This window comes from Xyrauchen texanus, chromosome 3 (genome assembly GCF_025860055.1).
Source record: "Xyrauchen texanus isolate HMW12.3.18 chromosome 3, RBS_HiC_50CHRs, whole genome shotgun sequence".
Classification (NCBI taxonomy): Eukaryota; Metazoa; Chordata; class Actinopteri; order Cypriniformes; family Catostomidae; genus Xyrauchen; species Xyrauchen texanus.
Window position 1 is genome coordinate 20,489,090 of NC_068278.1, and position 20,309 is coordinate 20,509,398.

The 20,309-nt window shown below is 41.1% G+C and overlaps 1 protein-coding gene across 2 annotated transcripts; it reads right to left on the bottom strand.

Annotated features, from left to right (window-relative positions):
- Positions 1–3,633: 3,633 nt before the first annotated feature.
- On the bottom strand, positions 3,634–7,021 carry LOC127629711 (beta-1,3-galactosyl-O-glycosyl-glycoprotein beta-1,6-N-acetylglucosaminyltransferase 4-like). 2 transcript variants are annotated; one of them, XM_052106932.1, is made up of 3 exons: positions 6,767–7,021; positions 6,208–6,278; positions 3,634–6,055 (listed from the first exon to the last, which is right to left on the bottom strand). In XM_052106932.1, exon 3 carries the CDS (start codon positions 6,052–6,054, stop codon positions 4,771–4,773), a length of 1,284 nt encoding a protein of 427 aa, XP_051962892.1. In that variant the 5' UTR covers position 6,055; positions 6,208–6,278; positions 6,767–7,021; the 3' UTR covers positions 3,634–4,770. The 2 variants fall into 2 exon arrangements, with proteins under 2 accessions (XP_051962892.1, XP_051962898.1); XM_052106938.1 differs by having other exon boundaries at positions 6,208–6,307.
- Between the last annotated feature and the right edge of the window lie 13,288 nt (positions 7,022–20,309).

A 20,309-nucleotide genomic window follows, 5' to 3' on the forward strand; every position in this document is an offset into this window, starting at 1 on the left:
GTGGCTGAAGCTTGTATTGTGGAGGAACAAATCTTCGGGACAGTTATGTAGATGAATCTACACATTCTTTGTGTTTATTCTGCCTATTGCCTGTTTGTTTAATAGATTTTCTTCTGTTATGTAATTCTGTCTCACAAAATGTATATGGAAACACTGGATTTGAGCAATACAATGGCAAAGTTGACGCAGAGGCTCTCGTAGGCGTACACTGACTGTTTGAGTTTAGAGGGATGGACGCTGGTTGGTGTGGTCGTGCGTGGGGTTAATGCACACACTTTTCTTTTTTCTGTTTGTTTGGTTCTGGGGGCAGTTTGGGGTTGATTGTTGCATTAATGTTGGAATGTGGTCTTTATTATTTTGTTTTTGATACACAATAAATTTTTTTCTAATATGTAAAAATGTCAAATGTTAATATGAGTTGATTGTCTCTCTCTCCAACCAATCTGGTAGGGACTATACAAGTCCCTCATTTCATCTGTTGTTGACTGCTCAAATGGAAACATCTTAGTCTCAGATCATGTGCTGGTGTGTTTAGAGGTGTTGCCACATACGGAAAAACATTTATCACAGTTGGCACATTAATGTATCCCTTTCGCAAAATCCTGAATTCCAACAAATGTTAAAGGCTGAAATAAATTTTTATATGGAGACCAACTAGTCCTCAGTATCCTCTGTGGGTGCAGCTTGGGAGGCACTTAAGGTATCCGGGGCCAGATGGCTTTGCCCCTGAATTTTTTAGATCTTATGTTACAGAACTGGCTCCACTTTTGTTGGAAGTTTATATGAAATCATTAAAGAATGGAAAGCTTCCGCCAACCATGACACAAGCCCGGATTAGTCTAATTCTTAAAAAGGACAAAGATCCAATCGAGTGCAAGAGTTACCGTCCAATTTCCCTGATCCAGCTAGAAGTTAAAATTTTGTCAAAAATTCTGGCTAACGGATTAAGTAAAGTTATGACATCTCTTATACATATATTATATTTATCAACATAGAAGAAATAAATCACTGAACAGCTGAAATTCAACCTCAGGTTTGCATCGGAGTTCTTTTAGTGTTAATTTTGTTATTACAGTTTTTCTCAAATGCTAAAACACAAAAGCCAATCCTCTAAACCAAATGACCAGTTGTCTAAACACATTTACTAAATCTAGCCATCATTTTCCAATATCATAAACACATTTCACATGAAGACACAATTCACAAAACACAATCCTCCGTTCTCATAAATCTTAACACATTTTTCCTTGCTAAAACACAAGTTGCAAAAGAACTCTGCTCATATTCTCAAATGAAAGCTCATGTGATGCAAAATGCTTGCCACAGTCAGCAATATTTGAACACAATGAACACACCTGGCGTCATTCATTACACACAATGACTCAAAATTGAAGACACTTGTTGCTAATGCTGTGACCACATGTATAAAAGCAAGTTCAGAGTGCACAGTTTGCTGAAGATTCCAAACAAACACAATGGATGAAGGCAGAGTCAGGGGAAGAGGAATTCGAGTCAGAGGAGGGAGAAGAGCTGGCCATGGAAGAAGAGGAGCAGGTCAACGAGGAAGAGGAGCAGGCCAACGAGGGAGAGGAGGAGGCCAACAAGGGAGAGGAGGAGGCCAACAAGGGAGAGGAGAAGGTCCAGGAGGGAGAGCAAGACAACCTCGCACCATCATTACGGACGAGATGCGAGCAACAGTCATTGACCATGTCATTGTCCATGGCATGACAATGGCTGAAGCAGGACTAAGAGTCCGTCCAAACCTGAGTAGGTTCACCGTGGCCACCATTATCAGGGCATTCAGACAACACAACAGGTATTGTACTCTATTGCTTTCTTTGTCACAATTCAATTTTACAAGCCTGTGAAAGTAGTCTATTGGTTTCAAATCAGTTGTTACTGTATTGTAAAACATGTCAATTGACAACACATGTTTCTTTCTTTAGAGTTGAAAGAATGCCACATAGAGGTGGGAGGGTTGCCATATTTACAGCGGCACAAGAAACCCTCATTGTGGATATGGTTCGTGAGAACAACCTCATCAGATTCCGGGAGATCAGAGACAAAGTCATTGCCGATAATGTCAACTTTGAGCGCATTGATGATGTCAGCTTGGCCACAATAGACCGAGTTCTCCGGCGCCAAAAGATGCGGATGAAACAGGTCTATAGGGTTCCCTTTGAGCGCAACTCTGCGCGACACAAAGACCTACGTTACGAGTATGTGCAAGTAAGTATACATCCATGTTCACAGTACAGTTAGTGGACATACTGTGTTGCTCAGTGGCCTACATTACTTCTGGACAATACTGTGCTACCTGATTGACTGTTGTTCTGAACACCTGTGCACTTTCACATTTTCACAGAGGATATTACAGTTGGACGCGATGGCCAGAAAACATGAGTACCTCTTCCTGGATGAGGCTGGCTTCAACCTGCAGAAACGAAGGCAAAGAGGCCGTAACATCATTGGCTAAAGAGCCATCACTGAGGTTCCTGGCCAAGGGGGGGGGGGGGTAATATTACTCTTTGTGAGGCCATGGGTTTGGAGGGGCTTGTCCACCGGCATGCTGTCCTTGGGTCTTACAACATCCAACGTCTCCTCACCTTCCTAGAGGAGCTAAAAGACTTCCTCCTGGACCACCAACAACACCATCCTGGGCCCGCACATCACATTTATGTGATCATTTGGGACAATGTACGCTTCCACAGAACAAACCAAATCAGAGAGTGGTTCACCACCAACAGTAACCACTTTTTAAACGTCTGTCTGCCACCCTACTCACCTTTCCTGAACCCTATAGAGGAGTTCTTCTCATCGTGGAGATGGAAGGTTTATAACAGACAACCATACACTAGAGAGAACTTCCTAAGGGCAATGGAGCTGGCCTGTGTTGACATCCCAGTGGAGGCCTTCCAAGGATGGATTTGCCATTCCAGGGCGTTTTTCCCGCGGTGCCTGGCAAGAGACAATATAGCCTGCGATGTGGATGAGGTGATGTGGCCCGATGCAGCTCAGCGACATGATGCCGCACAGTGATTGTGGTGTGTGTGTGTGTGGTGTGAATAAAGTAAATAAAAAAACTTCACACCTTGATCATGTTTTCAAGAGTATTGTTGTGTGCAATAGATTCTGTTTTTGCATTGAGTTGTGTTACAGTAGTGTACATGCAGAATTTGCTATAGATTTATACTCTTCATATGAAACTCACAAATCTAAATGCCTAATCCTCTGCAGAGATCTAAGAAGATCCATTACTGTAAAGTTTCTAAAAATATGCATTGGCAGTTATGAAACAAAGAACCTTCTCACAAATTGAGCATTTTTTTTCAATTGTTTTGCTGTAGTGTGTAATGATGTGTATAGTGTTTACATTTTTGAAAGCTTTGAGCTGCTCTTTTGGTGTGAAAGTTTGAGTTTTGAAGTGAGAAGGTGTGGTTGTGTTTATGTAGCTTTAGAAAAAGGTGTTGTGTTTAGACATTGGGGAACATGGAGGAAACGTTTGTGAAATGTGAAAAACTGTAATGAACATCTGACTGCTCATTATGCATCTTATTACAAGACTACTTGGCAAATAAATAAATAAATGGACATGAAAAATTTATTTCAGTTATAATTATTTTATTAGCTTACTTGTAGAGATCTCACAATGATCCGAGAAGCAGGAAAGATGACTTGCAATAAGCCAGATGAGTGGTCTGATACATGGATGTGTGGTTGTTACTGAGAAATATCTGATCGCTAATTGATCAATCGTTATCGGGTATTCCAGAGAGCTATGTAATGATATGCGATAACAACAGGCTGACTGTACATTACCCTTACATATCGGCCAACAACTAAACATAGCAGATATCCGCAATAATAATTATATTACAGACATACAGTATGTCCGGAAAAGTAGTCCCATCCGAATAGGGCTTTTGACGATAATGCACATATCTGCATCCTGTTTAAACAAGTTATTTTATCACATTGTGTATAGTGCAAACAAGCAGAATGCAAGCAAACACAAAGTACATCCATAAGCCTACTCTGAAGAAATAAAACTGTTTAAAGAAAATTATGAGGGACATTGTACAGCTCTAAATACACAGGTGTGACCACATTGTTTTGTTTAAACTATTGTTTCATAGAGGTGAGGAGGAAGACTATTTCAATAAAATTACAATAGCTGAAATGATTTTATAAAGTAAACATTGACCAGACAGTACAGTAGAGATCGTCAATTATTTTAATGTATAAAATGACACAGCATCACCATATAAATTACTATTCAGAAATGCAAGTGTATTACACTTAAAAAGAGAGAAACTTTATAGATATTGCTATCAATTCATTAAACAATATACAGTATTTTTACTTTGAAGGCAAGTAATAATTATTTGCATATGAAAGAAACACAAAAACAAGCAAAACCCTCACTGCTGAAACCCTAAAAAGATCCCATCTAAACAGATTCAATAATGCAACTTTCAGTATTGGAATTAATCAATTAAAACAAGTGAATTCATAGCTAAGGCACATATAATTTATTAATTTATTTTTGGGAAGAGCAACAAAGCTAAAGCAGAAATGCCCTTCCAAATGTGAAATAAACGCATTTATACTGATTTTGTATATGGAGTGGATGACAACAAAGTAACAGGGTAGACTCAGAAATCCAGCTGACCTTTCCCACAGTTATTTTTTTGAATGGACCCAAATCAGCAGCAAACATACACGTTTCAATCAACACAAAGCAGAATAAATAACAAAATGCCCCTCTTTTTAAGAGTCTCTGTTCAGGTAATGTTGAACACGCTTCTCATCAAGTTTCTCTTCGAGACATTTAATAATGACAGGGTCGATTTTGGGATCAAACTTGTTTGCAAACCAGTGGCCATAGTTCAGAAGCCAATGGAGCTCTGTGGCACCATAGATGCAAACACTGCGCATGTGTGTGCCAGTGCATTGCGGATAAAGATATCCTTCCAGATAGTTCCATTTGACCAAACGTGTCTTACTCTTTAGGTCAGTAACATCAGGCTCAGATCTGAGGATCTCCCCAGGAACTCCAGGCACTCTGGTCATAGTTGCCCAAAAGTGCTCATCGGGAGAATATGTGTCAGCTGACCACTGCAGAAAGTCTTTTGCCAGTTGATTGGTAATAATATATCTAACAAAATCATGTGTCAAGACAAAGTAAGCACTCCCAACAAACATCTCAATGCCATGTGGTGGTGGGTCTTTATCTTTTGAGGTTTCAACTGGCATTTTCTGGTACTCAGAAGATACATCTTTAAGTTCATATTGAAACTGGAATCGCTTCTTTTTCAGTTCACTGGGCCGGCTTGATTCAAGCATGTTTTTACCATTCAGTTTGCTGAGCTCAGTCACCAGCTCATAATTGGATTTGAGTGGGAAGTCCTGGCCACACAAATTGATAACATACCTCCATTTGACTTTTGAGTTCAGCAGGTCTGAAAGGCAGTTGAGATCTGCATTGAGTCTTGAAATGTGTGCATAGTAAACTGACTCAAGTTTAGAGGCAATGAATACATTGGGCAAACATTTCTCCAAGTTCTTCAATGCTTCTATAAAATGTTTCGAGGATTTTTGGTCGTAATGGATGCAGTAAATGTTCTGTGGTGCATATATGGCTCGAATAATCCTTTCCACCATTGCGCTGTTCTTGTGCACCACTAAAGAGTACGCAAGTGGAAAGCTGTGTTCCTCTTTGGTTTCATAGATCGCATTATAGCCCCTCTGTTCTGTGTAATTCTTGCAGTCCGCAGTGAAAGAAACAAGACTTTCGTCATCATTTTCCTCAACTTCTTTGCGTCTTATCTCCAATGACTTGCCAATTTCCACCGGTTCGAGATTATAAATGTCTGTGCAGTTAATGCTATCCAGAGAGTGGGTTTCTGATAATCTATGTGTAGGATAGAGCCCGATGAAGATACTGCTGTCCACTGAAAACGTTATGAAAACCAGCTTCAGCACGACAAATAATGACAGGACGGACACACAGAACTTGCATCTTAACCAATGTAAGACACATCTTCTTTTCATTCTGTTGGAAAATTAAATTAAAAAAAGTGTTAGGAATGTGGCTGCCATATATGATACTATACCCTTTGACAAAACTGTCCAACTTGATCCAGAAGTAATGCACTAAAGACATTATTAATGCATAATCAATGTATTTTAAGATGACTTGCATACCTTGCAGACTACCAGTCTTTTGTTTTGTGTCACTTTCCATCAAATGTTTCTCAACATTCCATTTTATGAACCTGTGTGCAACGGACAATTTGAAGAGACACTTGAGCAAACACACACACACACACACACACACCTTAAGTTAAGTTTGGAAGTGCAAGTTTTGATAAAAACTTTCAAAAGAAAAATACGAAAACGAAAACTAGAAAGCAAACACGTGTCCGTCGATGTCGTCCGTTTCGAGGGAATTCAACTCCTTTCATAGTTGAAACAGGGTACATTTGCTTTTTAAATAAGTAAAAGCTACGGTAAGAAAACATACAAGATGAATTTAAGAATACAAGAATTATACGTCCGCAACTCTATTCTAATTCTAAGAAGCGAGTGCATTACGAGTAACCTACAAGAACAACAGTTTTGAATAAACAAAATTGCCATCTAGCGTTACATTAATCATAGCTTTTGTTAGACTACATATAATGAAAGTGATCCGATTGAGACATTGTCTTGCATTCATCTCTAAATGTTTGCTTGTGGATGGAATGAACAGGCGGATACTTACAGCTGCTAAGATTATGTAGTCTGACCGTCACTCAGCTCGACATCAATAACTTCAGAGACTGCTTACTTTAGTTTATAAGTTTGACAAGGGAAGCAGTGTGAGGAGTAAACTAAATAAAAGTCCTGTCCGCCCACTACACACCAGGGAATGTCTTGAAAACCAGAGAGCTGCCTTAACAGCATTTATGGGGATAATTGCGCAAGTTTCGATAAGGCTTACACATAAATACACGTTTAACTATTTAAAGATATAACAGACGTCTATTATTTTTATAAAGCGAATTATAATTACTGCAGACAAACCACAAACGTAAAAGAAAACTTTCTGCATTCCTTTTAGTTAACCCTTTCATGCATGACATCCACAGTTGACATCTGTAAAAATAAGTGAATGAATAATAGGACATAAACTGAAAGTGTATAGTGATTATGCACCAACTCCTATGGTACACATGGAATAACTACTACTTACTACAAACAAACGCATGCATGACTATATTCTTGTTTTGAAGTAATACAACTATTACATTCCTTTATAATTTAATAACGCAATCACTTAAAGTGTTAAAACGTTTATTTTATTAATCATTTTAAAAAATGAGAAGGTCCCCAAGGAAAATTTGGTCAGATTTAGCTAACTACTGTGGACAATTCTGCCCCAAATACAGCGCACACACACATAAAGTAAACAAATATACAAGCACACACACTCGGTTAAACTGACTTTCCCAAAGTGCAAATCAGGGAAATCGAATTGTGTACAAACAAGTTTCACACATATTCACATTTTCAAACTAACAATAGGTAACACAGAATATTTATAAAAGTTATAACATAAACATTTTATAACACATGAACTGTTTTTCCCTTGATGACATACTGTAACAGGAGCAATGTGAGCTATATTATTTATAATATTTATAAGCATTTTATCACACAGGAACCGTTTCAAAGGTCCACTCTTCACTCTGTGTGAAGAAATCCCAGTATCTGTCCATCACATGGCTAGGACAAAACTCCTCATCACTGATCAAGAGAACTGTCTTAAGGTTCATGAAACCCTCATTTCTGGATGCCTCTGTTGAGTAAAATAATAACAACAAAAAAACATTAACTTTTCTGTTTTAACCCTTGTGCACTGTTTGTTTGTGAGTCACACTTGTGTAATATATATGTATGTATGTATACACACACACCAATCAGCCACATTAAAACCACCTACCTAATATTGTGTAGGTCCTCGTCATGCCACCAAAACAGCACCAACCCTCATCTCAGAATAGCATTCTGAGATAATATTATTCTCACCACAATTGTACAGAGTGGTTATCTGAGTAGACTTTGTCAGTTCTAACCAGTCTGGCCATTTTCTGTTGCTCACTGGATGTTTTTGGCACCATTCGGAGTAAATTCTAGAGACTGATGTCCCAGGAGATCAGCAGTTACAGAAATACTCAAACCAGCCCATCTGGCACCAACAATCATCCATGCTATTATCTAATCAGCCAAACGTGTGGCAGCAGTGCAGTGCATAAAATCATGCAGATACGGGTCAGGAGCTTTAGTTATAGTTCCCATCAACCATCAGAATGGAGAAAAATGTGATCTCAGTAATTTGAGCTGTGGCATGATTGTTGGTGCCATATGGGCTGGTTTGAGTATTTCTGTAACTGCTGAGTTCCTGGGATTTTCACAAACAACAGTCTCTAGAATTTACTCTGAATGGTGCCAAAAACAAAAAAACATCCAGTGAGCGGCAGTTCTGTGGATGGAAATGTCTTGTTGATGAGAGATATCAACAGAGAATAGCCAGACTTGTTAGAACTGACAAAGTCTACGGTAACTCAGATAACCCCTCTGTAAATTTGTGGTGAGAAGAACAGCATCTCAGAACGCTATACTGAGATGCGGGTTGGCGCTATTTTGGCGGCACGAGGGGGACCAACACATTATTAGGCAGGTGTTTTTTTCTGCATTGTGTCTGATTTATTGATTTTTATTTGACAAATAATATAAATTCTCTGTGTTGTAGACTTTCCCATTCTATGGCGGGTGATTTTTGATCCGGAACAACACGAGTGCTACTTTTTTGTTACAAAGCCTCACCTCATCGAATCAGTTAAAAAAGAATGTATGCGGTCAGATGGCAAATGTAGCAAAAGTAACCTACATACTAAGTCTTGGATCATTTATATGAAGAATACCATATTTATTAAAGAAACAAAATGAAAAATGGGTAAAAAATGACTGGAACAACACATAAGGGTTAATTGAATTTCTAATAAAGTTGGCAATTTCCCCAATTAAGTATTTCAAGTTAAGAAAAAATACACTCAAACTTCCCAAACCAATAAAACTATGTGGCTAAACACCAGAATCAAGCAGCGCTTTATACGCCACATTAGGGTGCCTATACACTGACTAGAGTTTATGCTGCGTCAGAGAATGCTACGAATGCATTGATTTCAAAGGGGATGGTACGTCGGAAGGACGAAGCGGGAAATTATGAGGCGTTCAACATCTCTTCATAAATTTCAACCATTTTAAAATATTTAATGCAGCGTGTGTGAAAAACACTTTGGCGCGTCACTTCATAGATTTCATAGATGTGAAATCCCATCAATGTGCAGAAACATCATTCACTTTTACAAATTAATAGCTCTTCCGCCCTTTTCTCTCCATGATAAACAAGGTAGACTCGCATGCCGATGCTGAAGTTAACTAACAACATGCCACTCTCATTCAGTTTGTTAATGAATATGAAGTTTCATGAATGCACTTCTTATTTTGCATGAGCGGCTGAAGCAAAGCGCACGATTGTTCCTTGCTGTAACCAATCAAGAGATCTGCCTCGGTTGCACCACGATTGCCAACTCACGATTGGCTGCTGCTGTAATCAATCATGTGGGTGTAAGCGCTCTTAGCTGCTGATGTTGTTCCCTTTACAAAAGGCTTCACTTTGATGTTGCGCTGCTAAGCGCTACGGGGAACAGCTTTCGCTGTGAGCCGAGCTGAAATAATGTGTGGAACACGTCAATGAACATTGACCGGAATTTATAGCCTCGGTTGATGTAATCATTAGATGCACCTGAGGCCAGGCTATAAATGGATACGTCACCAGGTGTCGTCAGAAACTCTTTTTTCAGAGTGATTCTGTTTCTGTGTGTTTCACACACCCTGTCAAAACTTTCTTTCCTCTGTTAGGAGATAGAATCAGTTAGGCAGTGTGCAGTGAATGTTGTTCTATTTTTCTCTTCTGTTTAGAAAATATTATATGTATATTTAAAAAAAAAAAAAGAGAGAATGACTGAAAGCAAACGGTGCGTGTTCCTCTCTTCTAGCTCTATATCTGAAGACGGCACACATCAGTTTTTGCTGTTTGTTTGGGGGTAAGAGCACGCTGCTCTCGCGTTGTATTCGACTATCGTGGGTGCTGAGGCACGGGGGTATTCAGTGATGCCGCCGGTCGAAGAGACGTTTGAGGGCTATCTCTCGCCGGGCTCGGCATCGTCACTTAAGAAGCCCTCTCTCCCCTCAAAGCCTTGTAGGACAACCTCCACTTTAGTGGGAAGGGCTTATCAAGCAGCAGGTCAGGCTGGTGCTGCTCTGCACACTATGCTGTTTTACAGGCGTACCAGGCTGACCTCCTGGGCGACCTGAGTGTGGGTTCTGCGCTTGACAAGCAAGCCTCAGACCCACCTCGGTCCTGACTGAAGGGAGGCTCAAAAGCAAAGCGTGGCGAGTCGTGCTCCTCCTCCCAGGGATTGGGGACAGTCTCGCCGCCCTCGCCAGCCCCGAAGCAAGACCTCAGGACTATAAATTCTAGTAAGAGAAACCCTGGCGGTCTTGCGCCTAGATTAGGGGTAGCTCCCCTCGGGACGGTGGCGTGCTTCACTTCACCCCTCCGGTACCCCCTCGAAGCCCCTCCATTCCGCCACCTCTTGGTGTTTCGGGTTGCAGAGGCTTCCGTCAAAATCGGGTGTTTTCAGCTGTTCCTGCATTTTATTCAGGGCCTGAAACACCGACAACCCTCAACAGGAAGTGTTAAAATATAATACCCATCTCAGAGATCCTGGCAGCGTGGAAACTTCTGCCGGATATATTCTTTCTGTGGGTCTTATAAGGGGTCAGGATTTAATTCTCTCGGCGCTTTTCAGTGTTTCAGCGGTGTTCTCACTACCGTAAGCGGATTTCTTTTTGTAAAAACAAAAAAAAAAACTCAATCTCCTGGTTAAAGGGGCCATGGTATGTGTTCCCCTTCCAGAGAGAGGTTAGGTTATTACACTAAATACTTCCCGTTTCCCATGGAGGGTGAGGGTGGCGTCTGGCTTAGATCTTAAAGCTTGAACTACCCGTGGGTGTTCAAGTCCAAGATGATGCCTGTCAAGGCGGTCAGTGTCTCAAGCCCTACAACTCGTTTGGCTGGTCACCATCGATCTTATGGCGCACTTCTATACTTCATTTAGAAGTTCTGCCACAACATGGAAAGTTCCTGAGGTTCACTTCGGGGCGAAGTCTTCCAGGGTCAGGTTCTTTCACTCAGCCTAGCCCTTTTACCCGCACATTCACAATGCATGATGTAGCGCTGGCTCCTTGCGACTCCGGGGCATCTGCATTCTGAATTACGTAGAGCGACTGGCTGATCCTAAGCGCAGTTCCAGGAACTGGCAGTTCAGCACAGGGACATCGTCTTAGCTCATCTGTTTCTCTGGGGTTGAGGCTCAACGCCAAGAAAAGCATCCTCTCTCCCACTCAGAACACTGTCTATCGGGGCATCGTATGGAGTTCAATCTCAATGCGGGCACAACTGTCTCCCGCTAGGATTGAGTCCATTCAGATCACCCTGAGCAAAGTCAGGCTAGGTCAAGGTTGCACTGTTATCAGTACCAGCGGTTTCCAGGTCTCAGGGCTGAGCAGCGTCCACGGTGATCCCTCTGGACCTTCTGCTCATGAGACCGTTTTTGTTGTGGCCAAAAGCCAGGGGATTTCTTCCAAGGGCCAAAACCCCTGGGCTAAATAGGGTTCTAGCGCCTCAGGCTTCGTTCCCTTCCTATGTGGTTCAGACCCGGTTTTCTGCCTTGGGTCCCACTCTAGGTGCGTCTTGTTGTCGCAGACTGCTAACGACAGACGCCTCCCTGATGGGCGGGGTAGCGGCCTTAAGTGGTCGATCCAGCTTAAGGGGATAGGAGGGTCATCAGCTCGGTTGTCACAGTCTCTGTCTCGGGTTGATGGCTGTATTTCCGGCCCTGAAATACCTCCTCCTGAGGCTGCCATGTCTTGGTGCTTGGTGGACAATACAGCGGTAGCCTCTTACATAAATCTTCAAGGAGACCCACGTTCTTGTCAGCTGTATTTCTGACACGTTGGATTCTCCTTAGGGCCCAGGGTAAGCTCCTGTCACTCAGGTCAGTTATATCCCTGGATGCCCGTTATCATGAGAGCAGATTCACGGTCCAGACAGGAAATACCAGCGGGGAGTTAAGAACTCCACCCTAAGGTAGTAGTTGCCCAGAGTTAGCCAGCAAGGGTTTTTGCCTCTTACTGATAGCACTGTGCTGGCCAAGCAGGGCTTGGTTCTCGGAGCTAATCTCTTCCCTCGACGGCTCGCCTTAGGCGATTCGAACAGGAAGGATCTTCTATCTCAGGCACAGGTCAATATTTCATCCCTGCCCCAAATTGTGGAATCTTTCATGTTTGGCCCCTAAGGGTACCAACTGAGGGACACAGGGCTCTCTCCTGAGGTTATCGAGACCTTTTTAAATGCCGGGCTTTTTCCACTTGGAACAAGTTTGGGTGAGATCTTAGGGCAGAAGAGGACCTCTTCAGCCTCTATGAATAAGCGCAATGTCTCCTCTACTTCTCCCTGAAATCACCCAGCCCCTTGGATCTGGACGTTAAGACACATACATGACCCAGAATGCGTCTGTATGTGTTTCTCTCCCAGTTTCTCTGCTCCGGGAGTCTTGGCAATGTTCACCAGCAAGGGTCTTGCCTCCTAATAATGGCTAAGCTGGCCGAACAGGATATGTTTCTCGGAGTTAATTCCTCTCCTCGGCGGCTCGCCTTGAGCGATTCGAACAGGGAGGACCTTCTCATCCTTGAGGTCATCGAGAGCATTTCAAGTGCTAGGGCTCCCTCCACTTGGAACTGATCTGGGTAGATTTTACAGGGCAGAAGAGGACCTCTTAGCCTCTGTTGATAGTGCAATGTCTCCTCTACTTCTCCCGAGTAGCCCAGTCCCCCTCCCCTGAGCGTAGAAAGCGCCAAATGCGCCTGCATGCATTTCCTTCTGCTAAAGTTCTTATTACAGAACCAGCTAACTGCCAGTTTGCTTCAGTTCTGGATTTTCTGTAGAAAGAACTGTCAGCGGGCACTTGCCTGCGCCACTGCCAGGCTGTATTTGGCCACTGCGGTTTGCCCGCGGCTTGGTGGGCGGGGTGCCCTCAAGAGGCATCCTCATTATTGCCGGGCCTCACGGTAGCGGTCAAGCTTCGCCAGTAGGTTTCAGGGCGCACTCTACCAGAGGGCACTCCTCCTCTAAAACCTTGGCTAGAGGTCTCCCTCTGCAGCAAGTTTGTGATGCGGCAGGTTGTCCTCTCCGCACACATTCATTAGATTTTTATAGTTTGGATGTTTTGCCACTCCGGGCTCTTATGCCCTTGAGTCGACATCTCAAGCTCATGTCTGGACAAGTTTGTGATGCGGCAGGCTGGTCCTCTCCGCTCACATTCATCAGTCTTTATGACAAGTTTGTGTTGCGATAGGGTTCTCTTCACACACATTCATCGAACTTTATGGGCTAGATGCTTTGCTACTCCGGACTCTTATGGCCTTGAGTCGACATCTCAGCCCATGCCTAAACAAGTTTGTGATGCGGCAGGTTGTCCTCGCCGCACACATTCATTGGACTTTTTTAGTTTGGATGTTCTGCACTCCGGGCTCTCATGCCCTTGAGTCGACATCTCAGCTCATGCCTGAACAAGTTTGTGATGCGGCAGGCTGGTCCTCTCCACACACATTCATCAAAATTGAATGGTTTAGATGTTTATGCTACTCCGGGCTCTTATGCCCTTGAGTCGACATCTCAAGCTCATGTCTGAGACCTCTCGCGTTTTTGTGAGTACACTGCACAACCGTAGGGGTCGGACAGCCCCAAGTCTGGCGGCGTGGGTATTGCGTTCCCGTGGCGCTTAGCAGCGCAACATCAAAGTGAAGCCTTTTGTAAAGGGAGCGTCTCGGGTTACATGTGTAACCCTTGTTCCCTGAAAAGGCGGAGCGAGATGTTGCGCTGCTTACCGCACTGGGGCGTCCCAGGACTGCTCTTCAAAAGAAGTATCTGGCGACACCTGGTGCCTTATCCATTTATAGCCTGGCCTCAGGTGCATCTAATGATTACATCAACCGAGGCTATAAATTCCGGTCAATGTTCATTGACGTGTTCCACACATTATTTCAGCTCGGCTCACAGCGAAAGCTGTTCCCCGTAGCGCTTAGCAGCGCAACATCTCGTTCCGCCTTTTTCAGGGAACAAGGGTTACACATGTAACCCGAGACGTTTCACAATGCGCAGCCGCCAGCAGTGAAAAAACTATGTATAATTTTTTTTTATTTGACTCATATTCCGAGTCAGATCGTTACCATGTTTTTGTGCTTGTAACCCTGATTTATAATATTTAATTTTCACAAATTCCTCTCGATATAAAAGCTTCTAGGATTAGTGAAGACAGTGGAGACCCTGTGTATGATCCTGCATATTAAAAGCATTCATTGAATATTATCCGTGTTATCACAAAATAAGAAGATGCACTCTATGGACATTCACCAATAGAGTGAAGGTCTACTCTTTACTCCCAAAAGTGATAACTGTGACAGCAGTGCTGCAGGTATTTTGCTACACAACTTGTAGTGCTGCGAGAGAGACTTTGGGTGTCAAAGAGTAAGAGGAGATGAGGATAAAAGCGTCTGTCAATTGAATAAATGTAAATGTAGGATGATGAGCAAATATATACAGATGATTTTCATGCACAGCAGCAAGTTAATAATTTCTTTCTTCTATCTCTAATATTAATTTATACAGTTTCTGCATCAATCATGATACCACATTGTTGTCCAACTAGTCCACACAAATAACTTTATTTGCTTACTAATAATCTATTTATCCATTTAGACTATCTATATTATGTATTTCATTATAATAATAATAGTTATTAGACTTAACTTGATATTGGTATTTAAATGCTAAAAAGTGTAATTTTGCATTTGTCCTGCAGGTGTATGCATTAGTCTGTGTGGTTACGATGTTCTTAGTGGTGTATGATTACTCCAGCGCACTCGTTAATCTACGAGCATTTTCAAGTTCTACTTAAGTTACGATGCTTTTGGGAAAAAGCATACAAAGATGGCCGCTGAGTGGACTGACAAATCTGTGAAGTGACTTGAGCTGACTGACCTTTTGGAGCAGGTCCTGCTGTACAGACGTTGAATGTATGACACTGCTGTGGCTGTAGTGAGGATGTTTTCTCTGTATTTGAATAAGTACTGACAGCGTAATCCCACAATGACTTTGACTGATATATCATCTGTAGGGATAAGATTAAAATACAGTGGTGGATTTTAAGGCACTACTAAATCACAAACGTAAATACATAACTACATCTCAAATGGAGTTAACTTTAAATTATGTTAATTCTCTATTAAACTAATTTCTGTCTCTTAGTTAGAGCTTGTAAACTAATTCTAAACTTGGTTTCCACTCTAAACTAACTGATCAGGGCTGTTTCTGGGTATAAGTGGCTGCATAGGACCCTCAAGCCACCAGAGGGACTTTGGGCGATTGGAACTCAAGGGGGACAAGCACTCGTAATTATCTAAGAATCTGATGTCTCTTTGTATCTCTCTTATCACCAGTGCTGACCATTGTTTTATCAGAATTATTGAGAAGTGCTTGCTGCCAAAACGTATTATACTGTAATCTACAAGTTATTTTAACCTTTTTGGGGTGTTCACACTGACAGTAATTAATTCCCAGTAAGCAAAATGCGGGACAGGTGGTCACCCAACTTAGTACTGTTGGCAATGGTCAACATCACCAAGTTTCATTGAAAATAAATTACTGGAGTATATTTCTAAGATTATTCTTCAGAAAAAATGTATGTTTATTATTACTATTTTTAGATCTCTGTATGGCTTGAAATGACTAGGAACTGGTTGTACACCCATCTAGTCTGTCCTGTATGTGTTGTGGGTCAATTAAGGGGAAGTGTGACGAGGCAGATCTACATGCAGCTTTATTAAACTGAAAAATAACTCAGAATAAATGGAAAAACAAAACACAGGGAACCTAGCACAGAGCATAGACAAAACATGAAAAAACGGACAAAGGAAACAAGGAAAACAAGGGCTTAAATACACAAGGGAAAACAAGGAACACCTGGGGAAACAATCAGGGAGAATCAATCAAGGAATAAAACTACAAAACTAACACAGCAAACTAAACAAGAATTCCAACATAAAAGCACAAAAACTAAAGACAACAGGGAATATGACAGGAAGAGTACCTTGGGTATATATTTAACATAAAAGGGTAAGGAGGAAGCACAAGAGCTTGAATAAACAACAAAAAGTGTTTTTCTGTCTTCTGACAACTTCCCAATTAGAATTAACAGTAGATAATAATAACAACCATATCATATACCATATACATACCTTTTTCCAGGCAAAATCTGAGGTGACAGGAATATTGTTCCCTAGGACTGATTCAACCCAATGTTCTGGAAAGAGGAAAACCCTGCCATTGGCATCTCTGATAGAGCCATTTAGCAAAAGAGAGGCCTTGTGATTAGAACCCTTACAAAGAACAGAGAAACATTTCTGAAAATTACCAATATAACTTATTAAAGGTCTACTGGCAAAATTCCTAATTAACACATGCTAATGGATTTACAAAGTACCTTAAGAGTAATTTCTAAATTATTGTCCCCATTTTGAATGATCCCATCTCTAATAAGGCAGATCAACTTTCGTTTGCCACTAAAATCGATACCTGTTTCCTCTGTTGAGGATAACTGTGAAAGAGACAATAACATGAAATTTCTTTTCCAATCTGTATTCTTGTACTTCAGATAAGATAAAGTTACCTCGCAGGGTCTGAGGACAAAAGGTTCCGTTGGTTGTGTCTCTGGGTGTGGTGCATTTTCACTGTTGTACATATTGTCATTTAGAAAACCTGTCCTGTCAGAGATTACCTCACCATCCTGCGGCACATCCAGCTCAACAAACAAAGGGTAGGACGTATTGTCTAAGTGATACTGGTCAAGGGAAGACAGATTCTGAATATGTAATAGATTTCTTGACATTGTGACATTTTTCTTCAGTTCACTCTGTGTCTGAAAGACAGTGAGCAAAGGAAATATTTAAATTACTTGACATACTGAGATATTTGCAGTTTCACTTACTTCCAAAGAGCTTATCTCACAGCTGCTGTAGCACTTTGACCTGCAATCACTATCACACTCAGGTCTCTTTGTGGTATCTGCACATTGGACTCAAGAAACACAAACACATATCTTAAGGTCTCTGAAGATGCAATAAAACAGCAATGTAGTAAAAACAGGTAATTTTTCGCTTTCTTAGTCTTTTATTAAAAGGCTTTTACCTGGCTGCGAGTGCTCTACAGCCAAAAGCTGAGATACCTGTTCGGAATTGTCAGCTGTCTGGCCAGGTTTACGAAAAGGACCTTTAAATGTCAAAAGCAACTCTTTGATGCTTTCATGTTCTGTAAGGTCTACTGCACTTTTCCCCAGCATATTCTTGTCAAAAGGGCTTGAGCCAAACTGAAGAAGAAGTCTCACAATCTATGCATAAACAAGCATCAGAATTTTAACTGCTTTTGACACTTCATTCACATTTGATGATTAGGTGTGAACATGAGAGATTTGACACCTGCATGCGTCAATTTCTTAAATATTGATAACTTTTATGGAGTTTTGTCCTTTTTGGAGCTTGACAGCCCATGGACACTGCATACATTTATATGGAAAAGAGCATAATTAAGAAACTTCTTAATGTTCCAAAGAAAAAAGTCATTTGGGTTTATAGCAACATCAATGTGAGTAAATGACGACTTTAATTTTTGAGTGAATTAACCCTTTAACTACTTTGATACACCACCCAGGACTCAAGGGATACTAATGTTTAATTGTGATTGATCATTACATAATTATAAAAATGACCTCATATGAGCCTGTTGAAACAGCATCATGCAGGGGGGTCAATCCACCTAAACCTCTGCTAGTGACATCAGCGCCTACTTTCAAGAGCTGCTCCGCAACATCTACAAAACCTCGAGAACTGGCCTCATGAAGGGCAGTCCATCCTTTCCAGCCATAGAAATATTGCAATCATTAAATAGATCAAAGTTAATAATGTAGACATGGAAGAGAAAGACAAAGGTTTTTCAAACCTGCATTATCAGAAATATTAACTTCGATCCCAGCTTCAATTAGTCTTTTGACCAGTTGCAGGTCTCCTCTCATGCATGCCCGGTGAAGGTGGGTCTCTCCTAAACCATTTCTCTTGTGAAGAGTGTGAGGAAACTTAAAAACTTTCTTTGATACTGTTGATAAATAACAATTTAAGTAATATCCGAACATTTCTTTGTTGTAATTTTCTGAAAAATTATTATAATTATGATAACTTAATAACTAACTTCAGGGAATTACCTGAATTTAATATATCAGGCTCATTTATTCCTTTTGACATGTTCTGTCTTTTTTGTCTTTTACGCAATTTGCTATGTTTTGACTTCTTTTTCTGTCTTTTCAGCTCACCTTTGTGGGAGAGCTCTTTGTCTTCCAAAGCAATGTGCAGACCAGCATGTTTAAAACTTGCTGTATCTTCAGTGATATACAGAGAAGGACGTGCACACAAGTCCTTCGGTGACAACTGCTTCAAAACACTCACAGAAGTTGTTTGTGTACTTGCAGTGTTCTCAGTTCTCTTTTCACTATATCTCTCTTCAGAACTAAATACATCATTCTGAACTGTTGCGATGACCACATTTTGTATGTCAGTGGCCTCTGACTGACACAACTGTTCCACAAAAGTGCAGTCTGAATCATCTGAAGATTTTGATCCATCATCTTCGACAACACAATCAGCCCTGGTAAAAGTTTTAAGATGTTCAATGTCTACTTTGGCACAGGAGAAGGTGGGTGAACCAGCACTGGTATTAGGAACATTAATATCAATAGGATGATCCTCTAGATAGTTACTCATTGGCTCGCCAACTGTTCCCTTGCAAGGAGAATTTCGTTCCACCTCCGGTCCATCAATAACACTCTCTGACAATTTTGAAATCAATATATCACCAACAAGGTTTTTGATTTCCATGCTTAGATTTTCAATACAGCACCCACTTACTTGAGTTTGAGTAGTGCTGCATGATATCTCTGACACCCCCCATTGATTTTGTTTGTTTTTGTTTGAGTTTTTATTCTGATTGAGAGGCTCCAATAGGGACTTTCTGTTAGGAGATCTCACTTTTTGAAAGTTGCCATGTGTTGAGTCATTACTAGAATTATGTGCATTTATATGGGTTTCTGATTGTCCAGATACAGGGATGGACTCAATGGAAAAGCAATGTGGTGGCGAAGTTCCCTGCAGTTGCTGGTCCTCATGAAATAACGACTGGGCTGTAAACGTGACTGTCCTCTGTTTTTTGGCTGTGTCTATTTCCTCTGGTTCATCTTCTTCTGAAGACTCTGAACTGCAGGCTAGTCCATTATTATGGATTATGCCCACTAGCAAAGATGGTGAATCTATGTTGTGTGAATTGGTTGCTTGAAACAGTTCCTCACACTGTAATGGTGATTCTGACATCACTTCAGATAGATGTAACATCATGTCTCCCTTGAATTCTTCTTGTAAACAGGAGTCAACTAGTTCATTTAGACGAGGTGACAGTAAAGAAATGTTACAACCATGACCCATGTCATTGTGGGTGTCAGAAATATTCAAAGTTTCAGATGGGATCTTTTGGTAAACATCAATAGACTGTTTGCTTTTATCTTTATCCAGTTGAATTGAGGGGTCAACTAGATCTGTTAAGACATGATTCTGATCAAAGTTGAGCAAGTACTCCAAAAACTCATTTTCTGTTTGAGTGTTAAGTTTTGTTCTTTTGATCTTTTTCTTTGCCGTGGCAGAATCATTATCATCCTTAATATCAGCCCCATTATTGTCTTGACAACCTTCCAGTAACCTCTTTCCTGCTGCCGTGGCTTTTACACAGCAAATTTGACATGAATCTCCACTTGAACTCTGACATGGCTTTCCCTTTTCAATAATCTGAAATATTCCATTAAAAAAGTTTCAGATGGTTCATTACAATGTAAAATTCACACAGAAGACACTTTTTTGGTTTAAGGGGACCCACTCACCGGATAGTTTGTATAGACAGGGAAAGAATATGAGCTTGATTCGTCAGCTACTGAATTGGCACCATTCATCAGAGTTTCACCAGCTGCCCCTAAGAATAATAAATG

What these genes read in the sequence shown, in the direction of transcription:
- LOC127629711 (XM_052106932.1), bottom strand. Translation starts at nt 6,054, where the DNA reads ATGAAAAGAAGATGTGTCTTACATTGGTTAAGATGCAAGTTCTGTGTG.